The sequence below is a fragment of the Crocodylus porosus genome, unplaced genomic scaffold (genome assembly GCF_001723895.1).
Source record: "Crocodylus porosus isolate Cpor-Errol unplaced genomic scaffold, CroPor_comp1, whole genome shotgun sequence".
NCBI classification, from domain to species: Eukaryota; Metazoa; Chordata; order Crocodylia; family Crocodylidae; genus Crocodylus; species Crocodylus porosus.
Window position 1 is genome coordinate 71161814 of NW_017728948.1, and position 27612 is coordinate 71189425.

General features: G+C 44.3%; 1 protein-coding gene across 1 annotated transcript in view; it reads right to left on the reverse strand.

The window, feature by feature from the left end:
- Positions 1–27612, reverse strand: part of GRID2 (glutamate ionotropic receptor delta type subunit 2) — a 1453399-nt gene that overhangs the window by 226892 nt on the left and 1198895 nt on the right. The window contains exon 8 of the mRNA XM_019552630.1: positions 26249–26561. Within this exon, the coding sequence (XP_019408175.1) occupies positions 26249–26561 (313 nt within the window). The remainder of the gene's footprint in view (positions 1–26248; positions 26562–27612) is intronic.

A 27612-nucleotide genomic window follows, 5' to 3' on the forward strand; every position in this document is an offset into this window, starting at 1 on the left:
CATCATAAACATCTCATCTAGATGCACCCACTGGTGCATTTACATTCATGCATTTACTCCAGCCTAGATTTACTGCACCTAAATTTGCTACCTGCATTTGTGATGTAGCAGCTAAAAATAACCATGCACCACCAGCACAGCACAGTAACTGTTACTGTGACCTCATTTAGTACTTCCTAAATGTACATCCTTTAGGAAGTACTAAAGTAAAAGTATGGCCTTTAGCAAGTACTAAATGATGGCGCTGTAACACCGGCGCCACAGGGACACATATAGTGTGTAATAATTTAGTGCCTATACACAAAAGTCTGGAGCGAGTGTAGTACCAATCCACCAATGGTTAGCATTAACCCAGTAGAGGGGCACTTGGAGGGGTTGGATGTATTTAAGTTGGCGGGCCCCGACGATCTTCACCCAAGGGTACTAAAGGAATTGGCCGATGACATAGCAGAACCACTGGTACAGCTGTTCGAACACTTGTGGCACTTGGGACAGGTCCCAGAGGACTGAAAAAGCACCAATGTGGTCCCTATCTTCAAGAAGGGGAGGAAGGAGGACCCAGGTAATTATAGGTCAGTTAGCCTCATCTCTATTCTTGGCAAGACCTTGGAAAAAATCATTAAGGATCACATTTGCAGGGGGCCAGCAGGTAGCACAATGGTGAGGGGCAACCAGCTTGGGTTTATAGCAGGCAGATGCTGCCTGACTAACCTGGTATCTTTTTGAGACCAGGTCACAAAGTGCTTAGAGCAGGGGAAGAAGTAGATATTATTTACCTGGGTTTTAAGAAGGCATTTGACACAGTGTCACACCCAGTTCTTACACATAAACTGAATAGCTGTGATGTGGATTTTTCACAGTAAGATGGGTGAGAAACTGGTTTATGGGATGCACCCAGAGAGTGGTGGTGGATGGGGTTGCTTCTCCCTGCAGGGATGTGGGCAGCGGTGTCTCCCAAGACTCTGTCCTTGGACCAGTATTGTTTAATTTCTTCATCAGTGATTTTTAAGAAGGTGTTGAAAACACCTTGTCCAAATTCACAGATGACACTAAACTATGGGGCATAATAAACACACTAGAGGTCAGGGAGCTAATTCAGGCAGATTTGGACAGACTGGGGAAGTGGGCAGATCAGAATAGGATGCAATTCAACAAGGATAAATGCAAGGTGTTGAACCTGGGCAGAAAGAATCTCCAACACACCTATAGACTGGGGATTACCATTCTGAGTACCACAACAGCAGAGAGGGGTCTTGGTTGATGCAAAAATGAACGAGTTGCCAGTGTGACGAGGTAACAAGCAAGGCTAACTGCACTCTTTCTTGCATTAGCAGGAGCATCACGAGCAGGTTTAGGAAAGTGATATTTCCTCTCTATGCGGCATTGGTGAGGCCACAGATGGGGTACTGCATCCACTTTTGGGCACCGCACTTCAAGAGGGATGTGGATAACCATGAGAGGGTTCAGAGAAGGGCTACTCGTATGGTTGAGGGCCTGCAGATAAGACCCTATGAAGACAAACTGAGAGATCTGAACCTCTTCAGCCTCTGCATGAGAAAGCTTAGAGGTGATTTTGTGGCTGCCTACAAACTCATCAGGGGGACCAGCAGGGAATAGTGGCCACTCTTTACCAGAGCACCCCTCGGGTTTACCAGAAATAATGGTCACAAACTGAAGGAGAACAGATTTAGATTGGATATAAGGAAGAAATCCTTTATGGTAAGGGTTGCCAAAATATGGAATGGGCTTCCAAGGGAAGTGGTGCTTTCTCCTATGCTGGAGGTATTCAAGAGGAAATTAGACAGGCATCTGGATGAGGTTACTTAACCCCAGCACTCTTTCCTGCTTGGAGCAAGAGGTCGGACCTGATGATTTACCAGGTCCCTTCCAACTCTAGAAATCTATGAAAAGGGATTAGTGCTTGTTGGGTAGCCACCTGGAATGGGTATGTACCCTTATGTCCCAATGACATCCACTCACCCCCTTGGAGTGGCTACAACCTTTGGTCAGTCTAGGTGGAGTCTTACACTCTCTCTCTCTTCCTACCTGCCATGACTTTGATGTTGAAGAAATGTTATTGAAAGGGAGGTGGTGACTACCCACCTCCCCTCAACTGACCACCAGTCCTTGCCCTGGTGCTCGAAACCCTGGGAAAGGATAGGGAAAATAATTGACCAGAGACAACTCTTTCTTTCTTTTCTTTTTTTTTTCTTCCTTTTATTATATGTATGTATTTTTTTTCCCCTGTTTTAGTCCAACTGCTGGACCAAGTCCCAAGACACTTGGGTTCCCACCATTCCACAGGTGTGGTGGTGGCTTCCTCATAGCCTTGGGTTTTCCCCACAATCCTCAGCACATTGGGGAATCTGTTGTTATCTTCTGCTAATTGCCACCCCCCCGGATTTAACTGGTGGTGTCTGACCTCTTAATGAGCAGGGGAAATCCCTGCCACTGCTAGGCAGTGTGTGGTGGGGAGGAGGTTTTTGGTGTTCCTCATCACTCTTTCCCAAGCTTGTCCTTGAGTCCCACAGAGGAGCCACTGGGGCAGCGGATCCTTTTTCTCTCCTCCTGGGGGTCATCTGCTTCCTTTAAAAAACTTGGTTTGGCTGTGGCTGTCTCAAGAACAAATGGATGGCCCACAATGATCTGTACCTCCCCAAAACCAGAGCAGAGCAAAAGAAAAAAACAACAGGCAAGCCACAACAAAAAAATGGCACTGATGGCTTGGGAGCACCCTCCTCTTCACCCCTTTTTAGCAGGGTTCATTTGCCTCTTCAGGGCCCAATTGGACACTTACCTGGCCCTCAGTGTACTCCCCTGGTGTCTCTCACCCTGAGGCTTCCTTCTCCCACCTTCTCAAGTCCTTTCTCCTTCTCCCTTCACTCTGCCCCCGGCCCCTGTATATTGCCCCAGCAGTGGATTGGCAGCAATTTGCCTCACTTGCTGAGGTGGTAAAGTTGGGCTGGGGCGAACCGGGAACTCCCACCACAGCATAGAAGTCTTGCTTCAGTAAGGTCTGTGTTCCTGCTCAGTAAGGCATCCTAGGTGAGTGTCTTCTGGCCCCTTACAGTGTTATATAATTACACCAAGACAGGCTGATACAGAGAGCTTCTAATGTCAGTGAAATAATGGTAGCTTTGAATTTGTTGGAAAATGTACTATAAAATAACATTTCATTTTTCTCCTCTGCTGTCATAACAGCGGAAGAATAATGAGTGTAGCCAGAGTTTTCAAACTTAGATACCCCCTTAGCTTTGTTTAGGTAAGTTTCACTAAATTTCATAGGAGTTCCCAGTGGTCAGCATCACTGGAAATCAGGTCACTTACAACAGGGGTCTTAAATATGGATTTTGGTTTGAAGCTTAAGGCACCTGCAATTGAGAATGTACCTTTTGATTATATTTATGATGATCACACTGTATTATTATAATCAACTCATCACATTTAAAATGGTTTGACATTTGAATGCTGGCCCAAAATTTTGCAGTGTTTCTCTCTCTTAATAGAGGAAGTGAAACTTCCTTGAACTTGGGACTGTTCTCAATCTTAACTGAATTTTGAAGGATGGATCAATTTCTAATTTACTGCATTCAATTTGCTGAAATCTCTTCTTAGATACACTGGTAAAACAGGGTGTGTTTTTTATTAATTATATCTTTCAATTATGAAATGTAATGTAGTTGGATTATATGATTATTAATCAATAATACCCAGCAGCTCAGTCAACAACATTTTAAGGAGACTTTCAGCATATAATTTCATTATATTATTATATTTCCTTCTCACACCAGAAAGCAATTATTTTTCTCAATGTTTATACACCCCCCACACAAATATACATGTATGTATGCATATATGCATATATGTATGTAAGTACATAAATATTGGGGTATACTATCTATTAAATTCAACAGACCCAATTCTGATCAGAATGAATCAAGCCCTTTGAAGCCAATATACCAATGTATAGGTACGTATATAGGCACACACACTATTCCAACAATGTGAATCCATTAGACACATAATAGAAACCTTGAGTACATAAAATGGACCTAGGAGCTATGTATGGTTGGTATCTCTGAGAAGTTAAACAAAATTATTTTCTGCTGTGGTTATGCATAATAGACCAAAAAGCTTATTGGAATGCAATTTAGACAGTGGTGCCTTTTAGGCAGTGTGTTCAAGATGTTATAGACTCTGTCTTTTGGGACTGTAAAAAGAATTATGCACAATGAACTGAATATGGGCCATATGTATATTTAATTAATATTAAACTAAATAATATTCTTAATGAGATATTTAAGCATTCTTTTATCTCGTTTCCTGTCAGCAAGAGCAATATGAGGATGAAAGATGTGCTCTGGGCTGGAACTAGGCAAATGTTACATCAAAGAAAACAACAGATGATTCAATGAAAATATAGGGAAGTGCAAAAATGGACAAATTGGTTTAGAAAAAAAGGACCTGATTTTTCAGGCATATTTCATACATTTCTAATACTGACCAAACATTTTTGGAATGCTGCAAGAGTATTTTTCTTTTTTTTAATTATTATTTTTTTCCCCTATATCTTTTTACCTCCACATTTTGGATTAAAGTCAGAGTTGCAAACTGTCAGTAAATTTACTGACAATCAGTAAAAAAACAAGCTAAAAATTGATGTCAATAAAACCTGTAAAAAACTTTAGCTACCAGTAAAAACACTAAGCAGCTACAGCTTGACTGAAACTCTGACAGACAGGAGTGCACACCCTGTAGAGAACACTCTTTACATGCTACCTGTAATACTGCTAGGTTGCAGGCTTCTTTGATGGTCCATGCCAGGATTGGGAGAGCAAGGCTGATAGAGTAAGATGGGTGGATGGGGGTGGGGCAGCAGAATGGTGCAGGGTACAACCAGGGAGATCAAGTTATTCAGGTGAATAGAGGGGCACTGGCAGCAGGGAGGGGTAGCACAGTGCAGAGCTATGGCTGAAGTCAAGCAGGCTTGCCAACTCAAAAACTTTTTGTTTTTACTGCAAACTTTTTACTGACAACCAAACTTGTTTTTTTTGCTATGGTCAATGTTAAACCTCTAATTTTGAACTTTTAACTAGGAAAGAAGGGTACAGCCTGGCAAAAGAGTTACATTTATATTATGTAAAACATATATCAATAAAAATGTGCCAGTAAAAAAGTTTGTCTGTCAGTAAAAGCTTGCAGATTGCCAGTGGAAAAAAAAAAGGATTAGCAACCTTCATTGAAATGAAGCCCATTGTTTGTGTTAACTGTAATCCACTAGGAAATACTGGAAATCTTCCAATAAGCTTGCTCCAAATCCCTAGCATTGAAGACTGACACCTTTGATACTACAGTGACAGAGGCATCATATTGTCTAAAGTACATGAGTTCATTCTTGCAAACTTAACAACTAGCCCTCCAAATGTTGTATTGCTCAGCTGAATGGACTGACAGCCCTTGTATAGTTTATCCAGTTCTAATTTAGAAGGGTTAAGTTATAAAACCAAAATCAGCTTGAAGTTTTAACTGAAATATGATCTTCAGCATGTTCCATAATTTTATCATTAAAGAGCTATCCAAAGCCTATCCAAAGTCATGGACTGAGTGGTAAGCAAACTGAAAAAGGAATAAAACCTTTCATTCTTGAAAGAAATTAGGCTAGAATCGAATAGTATTCTTGTAGTTTATTTCAGGTGACGTGTAGGGGGTGCAAGCGAGTGCACATGCACCCCCTGAGCATGGTGGTACACCTCCTATGGTGGTGTCTGAGGGCAGTCTGCAATCCCTGCTGGCTGCTGCTAATGCTGCCAGTGGCAGCTGCAAGTGGTCACCGACCCTTGGTCGGTGCTCACCACTCCCCACCCCCCCACTGCCGACAGTGCCAGCGGCATCTGCGGGAGCTCCTCCACTTACCACCGCTGTGCTCCCACTGCCACTGCCATGCTCCCCCAGCTGCCGGAAGCATGAGTCATTTATGGTTTATTTATCTAGTATGATAATACTATTTGGTTAGAGTTGAAAGTTAAACTTCCTGATTCTTGATGTAAAAGATCTACTTTTTGCACATTAGTAAATCATATTTGTTGGAAATGAAAGGTATCCTGAAAAAAAACAGTTCTCAAAGTTCCATTTTTGTGGGAAGGGGAGAGGACTATCAAGTCTCAGCAACTAGGGAGAACAACAGGCTGGTTAGCATGGTCAAAAGCTCCACCTGGTATAATTATTTATTTCCTTCAAACAGTGATTTTGGCTTGCTCCTGCCATATGCATTTTAATATTGGAAGAGGTTCCAGAATAAACTCAACAGCTGAAGGAGGAAAACTGTCTTGTTGGCAATGAGGAAACCTCTGAGCTCTCCTTGTTTTTATACTCACAGGCAATCACTCCTGGTACCTAACTAACAGCTGCTGTTATGAAGCAAAGCTATGTGGGTGGGTATAAATATTACAGAGCTGTCATAGAGGAGGGACTCCCTCAAGAACTGAAAGCCCAGAAAAGCTACCAGGGGTTCTCTTCCAATCTCATGTTCATCTGGCAGCTAGGATATCCTTCACTGAAAAGGTTTGATCAATTTGGGGATGTGATTTTTACCATCCTACCCATAAATCCAAGATATTCACTAAGTATGGATGTGAAGGCAGATTGACAAAACAAGAAAAACTCCCTTCAAAGTAACAGAAGTTCCCATTTTTACAGTGTAAACTGCAGGTCAGGTGTGCAAGTTTAACCCCTGTAATTATTGAACATCTTCTGAGTTTCCCAGGTATAAATATAAGTTGGAAACTTTTCAGTGTAAGAAGCATTCATATATGGACCAAAATAGTTTCTGTTTCATCCATTAAATATGTACTGTATATTCTGCATTTTGAAGAATCCAGTAAAAACTAATTAGTAAATCTGAGTCAAATGAATCCACTGTTAAGTAGAGTTGTGTAAACCTTGTCTGCCCACTGTTAAGTTTTATTTTAAATACTTCATACTTAAAATCTGATTTGTAAAAAGAAGTTTAACTTACCAGGGATGGAAAGATGATTTTCCTTTCTCTAATGAATGGATGGATGCCCCAGCATTAAATTATGTTTTCTAATTTACCTCATTTGATTCCAGCCAGTGTTTATACTTTTTCCAGGCATGCATTACACATTATTGTAGTCAATCAATCAATCTGTCAATCAGATTGGAAGCTATTTTGTAAAAAGAAGGTGTTCAATGGGTTTTCACACAGATGATCAGTCTCTCTTTCCTCAATGTACATGCCAGGTACAACAATGCGACAATTCATATAAACAGCTCCATCATCTAAGGGCATGTGCAGATGAAAGGGGAGCCCTAAATTGAAGTGGTGGGTTTTTAAAAGCACCACTTGAATTTAGTGCCAATTAATCCCCTGTGTCATGCTCACACTCAACTTACCCGCCTCTCTGGTGGCAGGAAGGGGAGGTGGAGCTGTTGGTGGGTGAAGCTGTCCCTGGGCTGCAGGGGCAGGGGCTGGTACTTCCCTCCATGGAAGCGGTGACCCCCCACCAGGTGACACCTGCCCAGAAGCACCCAGCTCAGGTGGTCCCAGGGGGCACCGCAGCAGTGTAGAGAAGCACTGGGCCCCCGCACAGCTCAGGCATGCTCCAGGGAAAAAAATAAAAATCAGGCTCACTGCTTTTTTTTTTTTCCCTCTCTTTGGTGGAGCCTGCCTTTTCAGGCTACTGCCAGGCTGTCTGCAGGGCTTCCTGCAGAGTTCCTGAGCTGCATGAAGCCTGGTGCTTTGCTCCATGGCTGGTAGGGCAGAAAACTAAAACTCCTTGGAAGGGTTTTAGTTTGCTGCACCCCAAGTCATTTAAGGTGCCTCTGAATTTGCTACAATGGCTGTAATTAATGCACAATATGCCACCGAGACATGTGAACACAATTAAAGCAGTGCAAAAGCATTTAGCCTGCTTAAAAGTGTTGTTTCCCCTTGTTTCATCTACACATGGCCTAAGCAGCTAGGCTGAAGGACGATGTAGAAATCCAGGGTTTTAGGCCCCTGGAAGGAGCTTTCAATCTTGGGAAAACACACATCGGCATCAGCACTTTAAATTAATACCAAGTACAGGCAACTCTGAATATGCTGTGTGGATGATAAAAATTTATTGGTTCTAGATTTTTTTTTAAATGGTAAAGAATTGCAACTCTAAAATAGGCATGTGCACAAAAACATGCAGATACAGTATTTGCAAGTATGTAAATTTGCCACAAACACATTATGCTTATTCATTTTGTACACGGCAGCATGTCTTCATGTGCATATTCACTGCACAGTAACTGAAATTACTGTGCATGCCTATTCTGTGCAGTAAATATGCCAACTTGAGTGTAAATTTAATACCTGCATCATGGAGGTATCACACATTTAGATGCCTTACTGTGCAGTAAGACTGTGTGTGTGGACTGACATGGGACTAACTTTAGTCCCATGTCAGACCACACACAGCATTAATGCACTTTAATGTTTGCACATGTAGATGCTGGCTTATTTCTGCTTACTGCACAGTAAATTTAAGTCGGAGTAAATGCACATGTAGACACACCCAGCATGAACCACACCAAATGGCAAAGTGCACAGTGCTTGTACCGTAACTGTTTGTATCTTATAGGAACATTTAATGAGGAAAATATAGTCACCAAACTTTGGAAATTTTTGTAAAGTGGTTAACATGATTAACTCAAATTCACACTGGAAAAACAGCATGACAGCAGAACCAGGTGATATCAACATTTTAAAAGTGCTACTGTTATTTTATATCCAGACATACAATAATAATAGTAGCAGCAGCAGTAGTAGATCATGTTAGATTAATGATTAATTGTATAGTAAGGACAAGCACATTGACAAGAATTTCCTGCCCTTCTCATCTCAAAGCATATGAGCAGCAACATAAATATCTAACTAAAAACAGCAACATCGGTATCTATAAAATAACTGCTGTACTTGTAGTCAAAGTGAATGTTGAACTTGGGACCTTCCACTAGAGTATCTTTTAACTCAACCTTTAAAAAATACTAGGAAAGTAATGGGGATTGGCTTATCTGCCAATGTGTGTGCCATCAGATCTTTTGTTATTGACACAGTGCATCATTTTTAACTGTGTGATCTCAGTCTTAGTAAGTATATTACTCTTACACCTTTAGAGGCTGATACTTTCAAAAAGCTGAGACATGGAAGATACTTTAATAGTTCAAATGAACAGCAAATTGAACAGTAATTACAACAACGACAGTCAATACTACCTTGTATTTCAGCAGTGCTTTTCATCATAGGTATAAAAGCACTTAATAAAAAAAGGTCAAATCATATCACCATTTCACACATGAAAAACTGGCAGACTTGAAGTACATTTTCTAGGGTCAACTGGGAGATTCGTGGGAGAATCAGGATTCACAGCTAGGTCTTATGACCCCCAGTCCTATACCCTACCAAATTTACACTGCTCTTCCACAAATAAATTAATGTATTCAGCTTACCAAGCTCAGAAATCATGAGACTTCACTATATATTACAATATGTGATGATATAACAGATTAGGACTACTTCTGTTATAAACATCTTAATCTCAAAGTTTCTTTTTAAGTGTGAATACACAGGTACTTATGCAAAAATGTCAGTAACAAAGAACACTGTCACAAGATAATGGCTTCTGACTGGTAGGGGTATGCCAAGAGAAGGCTAAATAAGATGAAGTGATTTATCAAACCACAGGACAGTACACTTGAGGAAATGTATTTCTGGAGGACTATAACATCATTTAGACATGCTTGGAGTTTGTCTCATTGGTCCAATTAAATGGATTTTAAATAGGGAAAGCAGTAAAACCTACTCATTTACTGAACATAATTGGTCATTACTGATACCCCCGACACCCAATCAGATAGCTTCAACTGTGACCACTATTTTAATCTAATCAAAACTAAAACTGATAAACAAGGCAAATCAATGAAAGTTTCAGAACATTTATTTCATAATACTGGTTTAAGCAATAGCATTAAAGCCTTTGGGGCTGAAGAACGAGAGGAGAGGAGAGAACTGGGCACATGTGCATCTCCACACATGTGCCCCCTTAACTTACTGGCAGTGGCAGCAGAGGAGGCAGCAGAGGCAGTGGTGGGGGCAGCAACAACTGATTCCCCTAAGGTAAGTGGGGCAGAGGAGCAGGTGCAGCTGAGGCAGATTTGGAGGGGAAGCCCCTTGGATCCTTCTTGGCTGAGCTGCCAGGCAGGTACACTGCTGAGCCACATGTTAACAGAGCATGCTGGCATTTGCACCGGTGTTCACACAGGTGGGCAAGCAGAAAGGGCCAGGAGGAAATCTTCAGCAAGGGAGAGGCAAAGGCACCACATATATATATAAAAAAAAAAAGTATCGATGCGGAGTGCTGATAGGGCCCCTGTCCGGGGGGCACCGCCTAACTAGGGCTTCTCTGAGGCCTCCACCCAGATGAAGCCCATGGGGGAGCGGGCATGACCCTGCCCTCTGGCCTGCGGGGGATGCCTGGTGGGACTGGGGGGGCAGGGGATGGGGGCCCCCAAACCTGTCCCACAGGTGCCCATCTTAGGGCCTTGAAGAGGCAGGTGAGGGAGCTCCAGGAGGAGGTTAGCAGGCTGAGGGGGGTCAGAGAAGCAGAGGATGAAATTGATGTGTATTTCCTTTCCCTGCAGGGCCATGCACGAAAGGCAGAAGAACCCCAGGAGGTGCCCTCCACAGTGGAATGGCAGAAGGTTCCCTCCAGAGCCAGGGCTGCTCATGGTGGTGCAGTATCAGCTCCTCCAGTCAAGCTGGGGAACAGGTATGAGGCCCTGGTGACATTGGAGGAAGAGGAAGGAGAGGAGGCCACTCCATGCACAGAACAGGCTGAAGGAGGCAAGTTGACCCAGAAGAAGAGATGCTGGGTGCTCATCATAGATGACTCCATCCTGGGAGGAACAGAGGGTCCTATCTGTTGCCAGGATCCCATGACATGTGAGGTCTCCTGTCTGCCCAGAGCGCAGATTCAGGATGCGATGGAAATTATCCCAGCCCTTATCCGGCCCACTGATTACTATCCTGTGGTCCTAATCCATGTGGGCACTAATGATGCAGCCAGAAGCAGCCCAGATTACCTGAAGGACTACAAAGCTCTGGTGGGGGCAAGCTGATGGAGACAGGGGCACAGGCGGTCTTCTCATTTGTCCTTCCAGTGAGCAGACATGGATGACGACACAAGACCTGCATCAGAGAGGTCAACTTGCAGCTAGGGAAATGATGTCTTGAGGTGGGCTTCGGCTTTTTGGACCATGACCCACACTTCAGAACAAGACACATGCTCGGGGTGATTGAGCTTCACCTCTCCCCCAAAGGTAAGTGTGTGTTCTCTTTCAGGTTGGCTGATCTCCTCCAGTGGGCTTTAAACTAGGTTCATTGGGGGAAGGGAGGATGAGGACAGAGGGAGCCACAGAACACCAAACCAAGAGACACCCACAAGAACAGCCCAGCCAAGACAGGCAATGAACACAAGAAGTACACATGTAAGAGACGGGGTCCAGATAGTCCTGGGATTTGGGGGGCAGTGCATACACCCTCAGGAGGCCTTAAATGCCTCTATACTAATGCTTGTAGTATGGGGAACAAGTAGGAGGAACTTGCCCTCCTGCTAGCTAACACAAACCCAGACATAGTGAGGCTCACTGAAACATGGTGGGATCCAACGCAAGGCTGGGTGATAAACATCAAGGTCTCTAGGCTGTACAGGTGGGATAGAATGGGGAGGAAAGGTGGAGGTGTGATGCTCTATGTGAAAGAACAATACACATCCTCAACAAACAGCACTGTGTCAGAGGAGGGGCAAACTGAAGTGCTGTGGATCAGAATACAAGGAGGTCAGGGGGAACGGGATTTAATGGTGGGGTTCTACTGCAGACCACCCAAACAGGGGGAAGAGCTGGACTGGTAATTCTTAGGTCAGCTTGCAGAGGCAGTTAAGTCAAGGGACATGATCCTCATGGGTGACCTAAGCTATCCGGACATCTGCTGGGAAGAGCAGTCAGTCAGGTCTGACTGCTAATGTAGGTTCCTAGCCAAGTTACAGAACCTCCATCTAACCCAGGAGATGCACAGTCCCACCAGGGGAAATGCCTTGTTGGACCTGGTCCTGACCAAAGGCAATGACCTGGTGAGGTGAAAGCGGGTTCTTGGCCACCTGGGCGATAGCAATCATCATCTACTGGAATTCACCATCCAGCACAGGGTGTCAAAGGCCTGAAGCAAGGCAGCAGCCCTGGACTTCATGAGGGCGGATTTCAATGAGGTCAGGAGACTAGTTAGGGAGGCACCAAGGTCCAAGAGGGGAGGGGAGTTGGGAGTGCAAGAAGAGTGGTCATTCCTTAAGGAGACGATCCTCCAAGCCCAAAGGATGACAGTCCCAAAGTGGATCAAAGGGGGCAGGAGTGCTCAAAAGCCCCCATGGCTCACCAAACACATCCATGAATGTCTCAAAGCTAAAAAGGAGGCATACATCCAATGGAAGGGAGGGGCCATCACCAAGGAGAATTATACCTCCGTTGCTCGAGATAGTAGAGGGGCTGTTAGGAAGGCTAAGGCGGAGATGGAACTGAGACTAGTGACCCAGATCAAGGATAACAAGAAGTCCTTTTGTAAATACATACAGGATAAAAAGAAGGTACTGGGTAATGTGGGGCCTCTGCAGGACATGCTTGGAAATCTGGTGGTTGCACCAGATGATAAAGCTAACCTCTTTAACAAATTCTTTGCCTCCATTTTTCTGAGCAGGGACCAGGACATCCCCTCCACCAGGATCCCAGATGGACCCAGGGGAGGTGCAGCCAGGCCCAGGGTCAGTCAGGGAACTTCTGGTGGGACTAGATGTGTTCAAATCACCAGGTCCTGACAATCTCCACCCAGGTTGCTGAGGGAATTGGCAGAGGCCATTGGAGGACCCCTTGCAGAGTTTTATGAGCACTTGTGGTGCTTTGGCCAGGTGCGAGAAGACTGGAAGAAGGCCAACATGGTACCCATTTTGAAAAAAGGGAGGAAAGAGGACCCAGGAAACTATAGGCCAGTTAGTCTTCCCCTGGTCCTGGGGAAGGTCTTTGACAAAATTATGCAGGAGCACATCTGCGAGGGACCAGCTGGGGAGATCACGCTTAGGGGCAATGAACATGGGTTCATTAGAGGCAGGTCCTGTCAGACCAACCTGGTGGCCTTCTACGACCAGGTCACACAATCCTTAGACGCGGGTGTCGCAGCGGACGTAGTCTTTCTGGACTTTAGGAAGGCTTCCGACACTGTCTCTCACTCCCTTCTCATTAAAAAATTATGCGACTGTGGTGTTGATGCCTACACGGTCAGATGGGTTGCAGATTGGCTGGAGGGCCACACCCAGAGAGTGGTGGTGGATTGGTCTTTTTTGACCTAGGCAGATGTGAGCAGTGGGGTTCCCCTGGGCTCAGTCCTCAAGCCTGCACTTTTCAACATCTTCATCAGCAACTTGGATGAGGGGGTGAAAAGCACCTTGTTCAAATCTGCAGATGACACGAAGATGTGGGGAGAAGTGGTCAAGCTAGAAGAGAGGAAAAGGCTACAACTAGATCTGAACAGGCTACAGGGGTGGGCGGATGAGAATAGGATGGGTTTCAATACTGACAAGGGCAAGGTACTGCACCTGGGGAGGAAGAACCAGCAGCATACCTACAGGCTGAACTCCCTTCTTGTCAGCAGAGAGGCAGAAAAGGATCTTGGAGTCATTACTGATTCCAAGATGAACATGGGCTGACAATGCGAGGTCACAGTTGGCAGGGCAAACCAGACCTTGTCGTGCATCCACAGGCGCATCTCAAGTAAGGCCAAGGAGGTGATCTTCCCCCTCTACTTGACACGGGTCAGGCCACAGCTGGAGTACTGTGTCCAGTTCTGTGCGCCCCACTTCAGGAGGGATGTGGACAACATTGAGAGGGTCCAGAGAAGGGCCACCTGCATGATCCGGGGACAACAGGGAGACCCTACAATGAGAGACTGCGGGACCTGAACCTGTTCAGCCTTCACAAGAGAAGGCTGAGGGGGGACCTGGTGACGGTCTATAAACTCACTAAGGGGGACCAGAAGGGTTTGGGAGAGATCTTGTTTCCCCTAGCGCCTCCTGGCATAACAAGGAATAACTGCCACAAGTTGCTGGAGAGTAGGTTTAGATTAGACATTCATAAGAACTACTTCACAGTCAGGGCAGCTAGGATCTGGAACCAACCTCCAAGGGAAGTGGTGCTGGCTCTTACCCTGGGGGTCTTTAAGAAGAGGCTTGATGCCTACCTGGCTGGAGCCATTTGAGCCCAGTTTTTCTCCTGCCCAGGTGGGGAGTTGGTCTTGAAGATCTACAAGGTCCCTTCCGACCCTATGATTCTATGGGCCGCCAATGTGAGGATGCGCTCAGGAAGGCTAACCGCACCTTGTCATGCATCCACAGATGCATCTCAAGCAGGTCCAAGGAGGTGATACTCCCCGTCTATGCGGCATTGGTCAGGCCGCAGCTGGAGTACTGCATCCAGTTCTGGGCGCCGCACTTCAGGAGGGATGTGGACAGCATGGAGAGGGTCCAGACAAGGGCCACTCACATGATCGGCGGCAGCAGAGCAGGCCCTACGAGGAGTGGCTATGGGACCTGAACCTGTTCATCCTCCACAAAAGAAGGCTGAGAGGGGATCTGGTGGCCATCTACAAACTGGCCAAGGGGGCCAGCAGGCTATGGGGGAGTCCCTGTTCCCCTGAGCACTACCAGGAGTAACAAGGAACAACAGCCATAAGTTGACCGAGAGTAGATTCAGGATAGATATCAGGAAGTGCTACTGTTCAACATCAGGTCCCTTCCGACCCTAGAAACTATGAAACTATGAAACTACACTCCATAAAATATTACAGTGTTAATAGAAATCCTTCAGATAATTAATCCAGGTCCTCAGCACATAAGTAACACATCATCATGGCAGTGAGCTGTGCCAATTTACATCTGCTGAGGTTCTGGCCCTATTTCTATCTAGGGACCAATTCTTTGGCCCTTGTATGAGTAATTTCACTAGCTTCACATGCTGGCACCTCTGTCTAATGTGGACACAGAAGAGAGAAGCGACAATGCAGAAGATGACGAGCAGTATAAATACTCACTAGAGTAAAATATGGACACCAGGCAGAGTGTAGCAAACCTGAAAACACAGAAATTACAGACAACTATACAAAGAGCTGGAGATAGCAGCAGAAAGCAAGAAGGACAACATTTTTCAGGAAGCAGGAAAGTAGTGGGGCAAAAAGGTATCAAAGACGGAGGGTGAATAAAAGGGAGCAGGAGTGTAGTCTAGAGACAGATAAAAGGTATGAAAGAAAAATTATGAAGTGGCATGAAGTTGCATAACAAAGTAATGGAAGTCAGAGCTCTACTTCATAATATTATAACTTCTGCATCTGTGAGGGTACAAGGTTGTTGCAAGTGGGTTTTCAGTACTGCAAAAGAGTTCGTAAACTGTGGAGAAAAGGAAAACACAACTAGGCAGCACCTTTTCTCACTGAATTAAAATATATATACATTTCCAGGCAAATGAAGTTTTGTGATAGTTAATGTCACAAAAATCTTAATGCAAGTCCTCTACCACTCAATAGTTTCCATTTAACATGAGCAAGTCAACAGGAATATATTCAGAAATCATGAAGATAAATTTAAGCTGAGGTTGCATCTTTAGCCAGGCCATGGTATATATGGCAAATCCATATGGTAATAGAGTGTTTGCAGAGAGAAGCAATACCATGTTCATGCTTGGCTGTAGAGCACAATGTCATGAGCACTCTTTTTTATAAGCCATGTTTCTACATGGCAAAGAGCACTGGCAGATTCACACCCTTGCTGCGTCATAGAACGTGTATACATTATGGTAAACTAATGTCTTAACAGAGATAATATTCAATGGACATAATCAGAATAATAAGATATATTGAAACACTGGTAAAGATCTGAATAACCTTCAGCTGAACTGAGTGGATAGCTTACGTGTAAAACCAAACTAAATCAGGTAATGAAACTGCCTATGAAAACACAAGTTTGAAAGATTTTGACCAATCTTATACAGGTTTTTAATTTGATTTGAACAAATACTATGCAAGAGACAAAAAGCACTCTATGTTATTTTTATGATCCACATGAAAGGGATGTTCTTCTGCTAACTTCTGGGAGGGTACACACGTTGTCCATCTAGTCACTGCTGGACCCATTTAACTTCTACTTCATCTGATAAACAGAGCACACCATGACATGTCTCCTAAAGGCAGAAATCTTATAAAGAGCTCTTTTACCTAATTATTCCACAAAGGATGGAGGTATTGGGACACAACCCTAACAGAAATGAGGTCTTATAATTAAACTGGAGTTCTACTATAAATGTAAAATGGTAATGTTGGTCTCAATGAAAGCATGTAGACCACCAATAAAAAATGGGGTTGATCCTAGTGCTGAGAAGTCAAAAGATACGTTTGAATGGTAGAGGTGAATTTAGGGCCACCTATACACATACCCTATACCTTCTCTGATAGTGTGGGACACCATCAGACTCAATTGGAGCAGACTCAATTAATCGAGTCTAATTAGCATGTTTCAGCAGCCTCGTTGAACAAGCTTTAGTTAAAGTGCCCCCACTGCCATTTTGAAGTCCAAGACACTGAATAGGAGCAAGGGTAAAGATGCTCAAAGTTCTTGGGTCTCAATGGGCATGTCTATACATGCTTAACAATACACAACAATAAGATCTGGAATTTATCACTCTGGAGCTTATTGCTGCCAGATGCGTGTCTGCACATGTGCGTGAACTGCAGCAAATTGAGCCAGGTTGGAGCACCCCAACTGACAGGGATCCCAGTGGGCTTCAAGTGGGCTCAATGTGCTGCTGTGGGGCTGGCCGGGGCACAAGGTTGCTTCAGCATGGGGCTAGTCAGCAGGCAGCCCCCACACTGAAGCATCCTCATGTCCCAGCCAGCCTAATCAGTATCTACACATACGCTGCTGCCCTGCTGTGGAGTTTATTAGTTTCATGGTCCTTAATAGGGGCACACATGTAGATGCTGAGATGTTTACTGCACAATGAATTAGTCAACTGCATATTAAATGTCTTCTGTAGAGTATTAGGGTGACAGATTACACACTATACACAATTCCTTCAGGAAAACTCTTTCCATATTAAAAAAAGAAACTTTTAAACTATGCCTCTGCAGAGAAAAAGAAAACAAAACATGCCTCTGATAAGCTCACTTTTCTTTCTCTGCTCAGAGTAACTTAAAGAAATTCTGGGCACCGATCTCCCTTTACACAGCTGTACCCTGATATTTCCCAAAACAAGCTGTTACACTCTTGTAACAATCCCTATCTTTTCTAGGCTGTTCACTGTTCCTGGAGAGGTAGGGGAAAGAGAGAACTATGTTACCCCCCACTTCTAATCATAAATTGTCTGCTACTGCCTGAGCAGATGTCTAGTAACATACCTTGTTTCTTTCTGTGCTTTTTGCCTCTATTTTCTGGTACAGACAGGATTCTAAAGTATCTGTCTTACATTTCTCTGTTTTTGATCTTTTTGAAACTATACTGCCTGTATAACACTTTGTCTTGCTATATCTTGCACTGGTAACTTACACTTTACAAATTCCACAGCAAATGCACACCTGCTTTTATTTTTCTCTCTGCAGAAGATTGTAATTATTTTTTTCCAGGGATCTTAGAGTTAAAGGACCCTGTTCATTCACACAGCCTTTTTAGCAGAGAGATGACTTTCTTTGCTTTCTAGCTTCCTACTGTAAACACAACAGGAGATTCTTACTTAATTCCAAGTGGACCACAGCATATACTTCTGTCTACTACTCTGCCTGAGCTGGACAAATGAAGTTTTCTGGTTAGCAGTAACAAACAACACCTCATGCACAATACTTATAACTTTAGTTACTTCCTATACAACTTTAGTACAAGTTTCAGCTAACTCCTCTAAAACAGATCAATCTGCATCAACACATTCCATGCTTAGTCAGGTTACTACTCTTGTGTCCTGGTGAAGTTGCCAATTGTTGGATTAGATTTGAATCCAGCACCTCTACCTTTGTTTTGGACATAACCCTCAGACTGACCACAACACCTGCCAGTCACTAATAGGTGAATTTATTGATACAGAACAAGAACAAAAAAGCAACAATACAAACAATTAAACAATTCTATGTCTACTAAGCCCAAGATGTTATCAGAGTAAGGTACATCTCTCCAGGGCGCAGGCTTCACTCTGAGGCTATCTCTCTTAGGTGTTAGCAGTTTGGAGGTGAAATCTTGAACACTCTACACTAAAGCCTGGATGGCAGTTGCTTTATTTAAAATTCCCTCGGCCCAACTCCGGGCCGTAATCCAAGCCAGGCTAGATGGACTCTCCTGGGGTCCCAGACCCCCATTCCATTTAACGAAACTTACAAAAACACCACTGAGGTCACCCTGACTCCACACACACAGAGGAAAAGCTTCTGAACCCACTGCCATTCTACTGGGGAAAGGTAAAAGACAGGGTACGATAGCTGAGATGGCCCAAGGGAACCTAGTTCATGCCGAGGCAGCCCAGGTCCAAAAGAACCCTGGGTACACCTGCTAGGCCTTATCCTGGTAGGATTGGGATGATCAGTCCCCTCCATATGTGCGTCAAATTCTGCTGACTATGCTGAGAAGTTAGACCCCGATTCCATGTGATGCCCAATGACTAGGGAAAAGACAATCCAATTGCCCATGGATCCTGTTACTCATTAACCAGAGCATGCAGGCAGCAAACACCAGCACACATTGCTTGCAACAGTTTTATTCAGAATGGAGACAGCTTCAGACAAGGGTCCCAAAAAAACAACAAACCAGGGACCTGCACTGAACAATAGTTCTTTTCACATTTTATACACCTTAATTCATACTCATTAACATTCTCCTGCCTTTATCCCTCCCCCTATTCCACCTTTTTCTCCTCCTATTTCAAGCTCCTTCTCTGTTTATTATTTACTTCATTAACACGGAATTGCCTATGCATTTGCTTTATTTACATGCCTCTTCTAAGAGTGCATGCGTAAGGCCATGAACTTGGGTACTCTTGGTCACTTGCTGGTTCTTTCTTGTTCTTTGCTAATTTCAGCACCATCTCCAAGGTGTTGCTTCTGTCTTATCTCCTGATGCTAGCTGGTGGGCTGCATCTTGTTTTTCTTATACAAGGAATCATGTATCCTGCACAGTATTCCAGTGATAAGCAATTACTTGCCTAAGCATTTGCAAGGTTAGTTTAATACATCATTCTGCCTTGTGACCAGCAGCTTTGCTGAGACACAGATTAAAAGCTTTTATCCAGCTGCAGATTCAGTGCTCCCCAGTAATCCAGATTACTGTCACCCTAACACTTCTAGAGTGTCTGTTTCACATTTCTCTAGCTGTTTTTTAGTTTCCCTGGTCACTGGGCACTGCATGGAGTTGGGGTGTAACATAGACATGCTCAGTGAGCCCACAACTAATTAGTTTAGTGAATAAGTGAAGAGATGCTCTGACCGACTGTGAGCTCAACCTGGGATCTGAAAGTCAAGCTGGATCCTTTGTATGCTATCTCATGGATCATCTGCAGTAATAAATATCTTAGAAGTTACATTATGCCCTCAGTTTTGCTTTTAATTCATAACAAGCAAGTGCACTGGTATATTATGCTTCACTGTTAATCCTTTAGGAAACTGTTAAATATGCAAAGTTCTGTTTCTTAATATCATATTAATTCACTTCCAAATTATCAAAATTTTCCATATCAACTTTAGCTTATAGACAAAAATACGGAAAGTTCCTTCAATGGTATTGGAAGTATGAAGGCAAAATTCACTAATGAGATTTGAATAGCATGTCAAACTTGACACAAATCACCATAGTAAGCTCTAATTATTTAGTTAATTGTACAAGGTTTAGATATTTTATAAAGAACAGGTGAAAGCAGTTCCTTATCTTGCAAGATAAACAGAATACATTGTTCACTGAGCGTGACATGTATTTTTTTTATTCCAAAGACTTATTTTCTATTTAAATCTGAGCCAAGCTTGGAATCAGCTTCTGTGCTTGTGATTTTTCAGTCTCTATAAAATAGGGAAAAAAAAAGCCAGTACATGTTTGTTGGACCCAAATAAGGCATTCAGTGCTATCAAATCACTCAGTCTTAGTATGCTGCTGCTTTGTTTCTTTTAATGCAGGACATCAAAGTATCTGTGGCTGTATGTTTTGATAACAGAAACGAGTACCTTGTCATGATTTAAATCAGCAGCTGAAAGAGTTCTTAAGTGAACGTGACAGTATTTAAAATGTCCCATGCTGCCATAGTTAAGAAGTGCCAATCACAATTAACAGGAACAGATTTGCTATTCCAAAATAAATAAAACCAGGAGATTTCTTTGCTGAGTGAAAAGCTGATGATGAGTGAATATAGAAGCAAACTTACCACGATAGCCAGTTAATCTGTCAATGGGAATTACTTTCATTTTTTCTGTATTCACAAGGGTTAGTAAACAATAGCACTTCAGCTAATATAGTTTTTGTTACATTCAAATTGAATGTGAAATACTGGATGACATTATAAATAAATCTCTTTTGCTGTTGCGCTGGAATTCTGAGGTCCTCCGAGTCTTTATGATGAGATCGGTCTCTAAACTTCATATATTTAAGTATCAACCCTATTAAATTTGTGTCATTTTCTCTTCTACCAAATTAAGGATTGCCCTTCTGCCTGCTGTTTTGAAGGAGCTTTTGCTCCTCAGTGAACAAAAACAAAAGGAATATTCAGGATTTTCTTAGAAGATTGTGAGACATTTTGCTGAAAATCCACTGGGTGGGACAAGCTCTTTGTAAGTAAAATTGTGCCTACTCTAGCTGGGGTGGCTTGGATAGGGAAGATACTGCCTTGATCAGGGGGTCAAAAAAGATGACCTCATGAGGTCTCTTTCAGCCCTACTTTCCTGTGATAGGATAGCCCTAATTAAGCCATTGACCCTCTACACTGTGAACCCCTAAACACAACCCTGGCACCAGTCTAGCTGGACCCTGGTGATGCTTCTGAAAATGAATATGACATTGCCAGCACACTCTCTAGCCTGCAGTTTACTGCAGTATATGTGGAATGTATCTGGGCACCACAGATCTCAACCACATTGCAATCAGCAGCAATCCCACAATTCCATTCCCACCTTATTTTCTCTCTACCATGAGTAAAGACATCCTGGAAGGAGAGCCAAGTACTGCACAGCCCAATTCCTGGACAGCTTTGGTGAAGGATTAAAGGCAAAATATAGATGGAGAACAACAGTTCACATGACTTGGGTTGGTTGAAGGAGATGTCAAAGCTGACCCTAAATAATGGTGTATGTATAACCTAATCAGCCTCCCTCTGTTTGAAAGCTTATTAGCATCCTTTTCACTTTTTTTCCATAGCACTTCTCATGCTTCAAGGAACAGCATATCTTCTCAGGCTTTCATGCCCATATAACTATCAGCAAAAATGGTGCTTGTGTATCTTCTTGAGGCAACAACTTTTCCTCAGCCTTTTCAACAATCTGCCCCTCTGTCTACTGTATTGTTATTTAATTCATTTGTGGTTTTCTGTGCTCTTCTTCAGCTCTCACTCTCTTCTCCTATTGTCTTCTTATACTGTTTTTATACCACTCATGAGAATGGCTTGAACCATTTATTCATCTGCTTATGGAATAGGGTCATGGCTTGCGGTGGAAACTGTCATTTAAATTTCGACCTACAACTCTAAAACAAAGCAAGCAGCTAGGGAGCAGAGGTCTACAGAAAAACAGCTAAGAAAATAATTCAGGAGATTGTAGTGAATGATTAAATTAACTTTGCTTCTTTTAAATGATTGCCTTGTGGTCTCCTAAAGGTTTTCAGAGATTACAGGAATTAAGGATTTTGGGGAAGGAGCTAAAATGGTGGAGTCAATAACATGCAGCCATAGGCAACCCAAGCAGGGTATGGGGCCCAAGGCAAATCAGCCTGTGCGGGGCCCCACCCTGGATGCGAGGAAGCCAGCAGCAGATTCGGGGGGTGGGGGGGAGGTGCCGAGTGGCCAGAGGTGCTGGATTTGGTAGCAGACTGGGGGGCAGTGCCAAGCAGCTGGACATGCAGCTGGTGGCAGCGTGGAGTTGCTGCGCTGCTCTGCCCGACCCCACGGTGCCCCACAAAGTGCAGGGCCCAAGGCAGCTGACCCGATATGCCCCCCACACCCAGCGACGACCCTGCATGCAGTGAATCAATGTAAAATTACCTCCTTTTCATGCATTTGATAACCTAACTCACACACTTTAATGCAACAGACAGACAGATGCAATGAGTTTAATTCTGCAGTGAACCATACTATCTTTGCACAGCTGGATTCCCTGAGCTGTTGCGTAGGGAGAATTTTGGATCAAAAGTAGGCTTTGTAAACAAACCACATATATTTCAGCACTCTCATTCTTCTCAATTGTCTCTAAAGCCTTTTTACAGAAAAAAGATCTTTTAATTTCACATGGAAAAGGTTCCTTTGTCTTCCTTCATGTGGTATCGTTGCTCATTGACATTGTGATTTTAGAATAACACCACTATATTGGTAATTTTTTAAAACAGTTTCCACTAAAGAAAGTTTCTCAGGCTTGATTGTCCTTTTTTGGAGGTTGTTGATAACTTCATGCTCTTGTTGCTACTTAGGAATTTTGTCCACAATTTCCTATATTGGAAGATTAAATTTGTTTCCTCTGCATTCCCATCTGAATGAACATGGACAGGAAGAATCATGTAATTTCTAAATTGTGGAAGTTAATACTAACTCAGTCTAAAGGGCTAGGGACACAAGTTACACATAAACCAGTTTAAGTGATCAGAAACTAGTTTAAACCTGTAACAGAACATAAGTTCAGTGTACATAAACCAGTTTCAAAATGGCCAAAACTGGTTTAAGATAAACCTGGTTGAATGTAGTATCAAACTTAACTGATTTGGGTCAAACTGGTTTATGCAACTTCTGTTCCAGACCCCTTACTGGTTTAAATTAAATCAGAGTCCTCTAGCATCCCAGCCCTGGGCTGAGCTGTGCTGTCTGCTCCAGAGAGCTGGGCTGGCACCTCCCCTCTGCTCTCTAACCCAAGCAGGGGCAGAGGCATGGCCAGATGCATGCCCCTCTGAGGCAAAGGGGACGGGGAGGGGTTTATTCTCTCCACTCCCTTACTGGGGGACTGTGGCCCCTTTCAGCCATTCCCCCCCTTCCCATTTGACCAGCAGGGGAAGGAGTATGGCTAGAGCTGGCTGGCATGGCCCCTGCCATCCACCTGCCTTGCCATTGGCTGGGGCTGTGGTACTGAGCTGAGCTGGCCTGCAAGTGCTGCTGAGGGCACAGGCAGAGGGGCCAGCCCAGACTGGGCTGCCAGGGCCAGGCCCTTTCCAGCAGCTGCAGCTTGAGCTGGGGCAATGGGGGTGTGTGGCTCCCCACATCCAAGAAGGAAGGAACTGTCATTGAGCCCCAGATGGCTGGGAAGGGCCCCACGGGGCTGGCTGATGGGGGTAGGGGCATGACAGCCCAGCCTGGCTTCCTGGAAGCTGGCTTATAGACACTGGGCTGAAGGAAGCTCCCTCTGCCCTGAGCAGTGCTGCGTGGTGTGGCAAGAGCAGAGCTACAGCTGGAGGTGACGGGAGAAAAACAACCCTGCTGGGCCTGGTGGTTTCTGCCCCATGCATGGACCTCTGGCTGCAGCGCCTGGATGCTTTCTACCCAGACACCTTCCAAGGCAGCTGGGAACTGGAGCCGGAGCTCCATGCACTTGACAGAAGCTGCTGGGCTGAAGCTTCCCACCTACACCCCACCCCACCCAGAGTGGTATGACATGGCTGCAGCAGCTGGAGGTGAGAGGGGCAGAATAGCTCCCCCCAGACCCGGCCAGCCTGCAGTTGGTTGTGTGCCTGCAGCCCTGGGTGCTGCACAAGACAGGGGGTGTGGTGGTGGCTGCCAGGCTTGGGGCCTGCCAGTACCTCCAAACTGGCCAGGGAAGCATGCTCCCCAGCCAGCCCCTGCCTGTGGGGCCAGGCTTCCATGTAGCTGCACCAGGCTGGGAAGGACCCTGCCCTCATAGGCCAGTGCTGCAGGGCCCTTCCCAGCCATCTCGAGTTCTATGATAGCCCCACCTGGCTTGGGCATGGGGAGCCAGGAGCAATTTATCCACACAGCCTCCATGGCCCCAGCCTGGGCTGTCTTCTGCCTCTACCCTCAGAACCACCCGAAGGCTGGTTTGGGCTCAGCCCCTCAGCCCAGCTGCAGCCTCAACCCCAGCCCTGGGTGGATAGCATGGCCTTGCTGGCCGGCTCTGCCCAGGCTTCCCGCCACCCGAGCAAGAGCAGAAGAAAAACTAAGCAGACCTAGACTGGGGTCATAGAATCACTGAGTCGGAAGGGACCTAGACAGATCATCGAGTCTGACACCCTGCCATGGGCAGGAAGGACACTGGGGGTGGGATGGGTAATAAGACCCCAGCCAGGTGCCTATCCAGTCTCCTCTTGAAGATTTCCAGGGAAGGTGAGAGCACAACCCCTCTGGGGAGCCTATTCCAGGCTCTGGCCACCCTTACAGTGAAATAGTTTTTCCTAATATCTAACCTAAACCTATCCTCCCTCAGCTTGCGGCCATTGTTGACTCCAAAGACAATGAACAGACTTTCCCTGAGTCCCTGCCGCTGGCCCCTGATAAGGTTGTAGGCAGCCACAAGATCCCCCCTCAGTCTCCTCTTGTGGAGACTGAAGAGATTCAGGTCCCACAGCCTCTTCTCATAGGGCTGGCCACGGAGGCCCCCGACCATATGAGTGGCCCTCCTCTGGACCCTTTCCACTTCCTGTGCCCACCTGGAGATAAAGGAGTTTAATCCCCACAACCTGCCCACCTTTGCCTGCGGTACTGCTCTGGCCAGTGTCTGGCTTCAGGGACAAACCTGGCACGGGCTGCTGCCCACCTTTCCTTCTAGGCACACCCCAGCTGGGGTCCCTACAGGTCAGGATAGGGGTATAAACCCCTCCACTATCATACTTAGTCCCTGTGGGGGCCTGGCCACAACCCCCAGGTCAGCTTCCCTCCAGCCTTGTGACTGCTGCAAAGTGACTCTAGCACAACCCCCCACCCCCCCACCATGTCTTCTAGCCTGAGCTAATTCCAGAATTAAATTTGAATGTTTCTTCATTTGCAAATCAATTCACACTGTGCAGGTTAGACTAACCTTCAAAGACTGAATCAACGGAGGCTCCGGCTTTTTGAATGTCTGTCCCTAGCCAAGAAGAAACTTTTATAAATATTAATTCATCTGGTAAGTCCTTAAGTTATTCAAGTGTTCTGAGGCTGCAGGCACCATGGTTGTTACACAGCACAACCATGCTCCATGCATTACCTTGTATTAACCCATGATAACTATATTTACAAATGCCAAGAGATACTTCTTCAATTTCCCTAGGTATTTCTGCTTTTCTAAATCTTTATTCCTTTATGGGCCTATATATATTTTCTAATTCTGTAGTAGTGCTGACACCCGAATTTCTATGTCAGACCTTTAAGACATATGCACTAGGTCTGGGTCACCAGTCTGACACTTCAGAGAGATTTGGCTAAATTTCTCCCACAGGAGGTAGGCTTTTAAGGAACAGAGTACATATAGGGCATTAAGGAGTAAATTGGGTTAAGCTGAATGCTAGAGACAACTGGGAAGGCAGCCAATGGCAGGGAATCCTTAGTGAGTGTAAAGGAGCCAGGGCCAGAGCCAGACAGACGGTGTGTCAGAGAAAGTATCACTGAGAGCCTAGGGCACTGTCAAAGGGTCTAAATTTAGAGTCTGTATTGGATTAAAATATTTTGTTTAATTCTGCACCAGAACAATAGTATTCACATTGGGTATGAGTAATCTGTTAGTAAAGTTTTAGAAATACCGTGTACTGAAAATTTTAGGAAGATACTTTTATGTAATTAGGCAAGTAATAAGTTAAACAGGTCACTACTAAGTGATTCCAAGCTTTTCACTGTGACTACAACAGGCTTCTGAATGCCAAAGGCTTAGAATTTGTGAATACTTTAAACACAGCCTGGATGGTGGGAAATCTGTGTTAACAGGAATCGTCATTCACATCTCCCTCTGCACTAAAAGATGAGTTTTGCTTCCTACCTTGCTGCACAAAGGATCCATACACGAACCACATGGAGTTGTATAGTGTTGTAGAAGTCATTGAACCCATCTGCAAACGTGGAGGATTGAGCCAGTTCAAGAGGTAGACAAGCAGCCCTACCAGAAGCACTGTGCCAGCTATGCAGGCCCACAGAGAGAGGTCAAATGGTGCCAAGCAAGCAAACATGTCAACTGTCTTCTCTGCCTTTCGAAGCAGCACACCCACTGAGTAGTCCATGTAACGGGTTGTGAAATCCACTACATTCTCTCGATCAGGGGTGATGGTTAAAGCAGAAATCCCTATGTCAGCTCTCTGAGAAAATGAAAGAGAGAGAGAGAGAGAGAGAGAGAGAGAGAGAGAGAGAGGCGGAGAGAGAGAGGAGAATGCATTAATATAACCAAGAGAAAAAATCTGGGCTCCACTATGATTTATATCAGCTATACTTATGGAAAAGCAGATGCCAAGGCCAATGTCCCATGAACCTTGTATATGAACTTAGAAATGCTACAAAGGGGATGAGCAGAATAGCTGCCCATGAATCTCAAATTTCCATGAGCAAAACTTTTCTGGCTGAAATGGGGCACATGAGGCTTCCAGGGTTATAGTGTACAAGAAATCAAGGGGAAATATTTCAAATGCAGATAGATAATAGCCGGAGACAATCTACTTCTGGTCATTTTTCATGGCTTGGCTTATCAGAACCATAATTGTCATAGATGCAACAGGCAGCCCTTGTGTATAGCATTCCTACTCAGAGGAAATTAGTTTCCTGCCAGAAGCCACATACCTAGCATTTTGATGATATGAGGATCATGACAAAGGGTCACTGAATGTTATTGCATTTTATCAGTCCTGGATTTTTTTGACTGCATATTAAATGCAGAAAAATTAATGTCATATGCAGTCCCTGCACTACTGGATTTTTTATACATCTTGAAATTTACAGCTAAGGCTCCATATGGCTACCTGTCCTAGATTGGCTCTGTTCCCCAAACATCTTGGTAATTTAAAGAATCCATTTAACATCTGAAGAGTATTAACAGAGTTCCTTGATCTAATCATACTGTTTTTCAGCAGCAGGTCTCTAGAGACAAAAGTCACAACTTCAGCAGGTGCTATTTTACTTACTTTTCACATATACAATTAAAACTGCAGTGAAAACACAAAATGCTTTAAAGCAGACACATTAGCACTGTTTTAAAAAGAAAATCAAATATTGTACTGATAAAGATTGTAAACTCTGGGTTTTTATATGAAAGAGAATATTTAAAATATTAAAAGCTGATACTGTTTTGATGTAATCAGCTTCTGTTGTGATTAAAACTCTATGAGGTCCTCTCTTGGGGGAGGGAGGGGGGAGGTG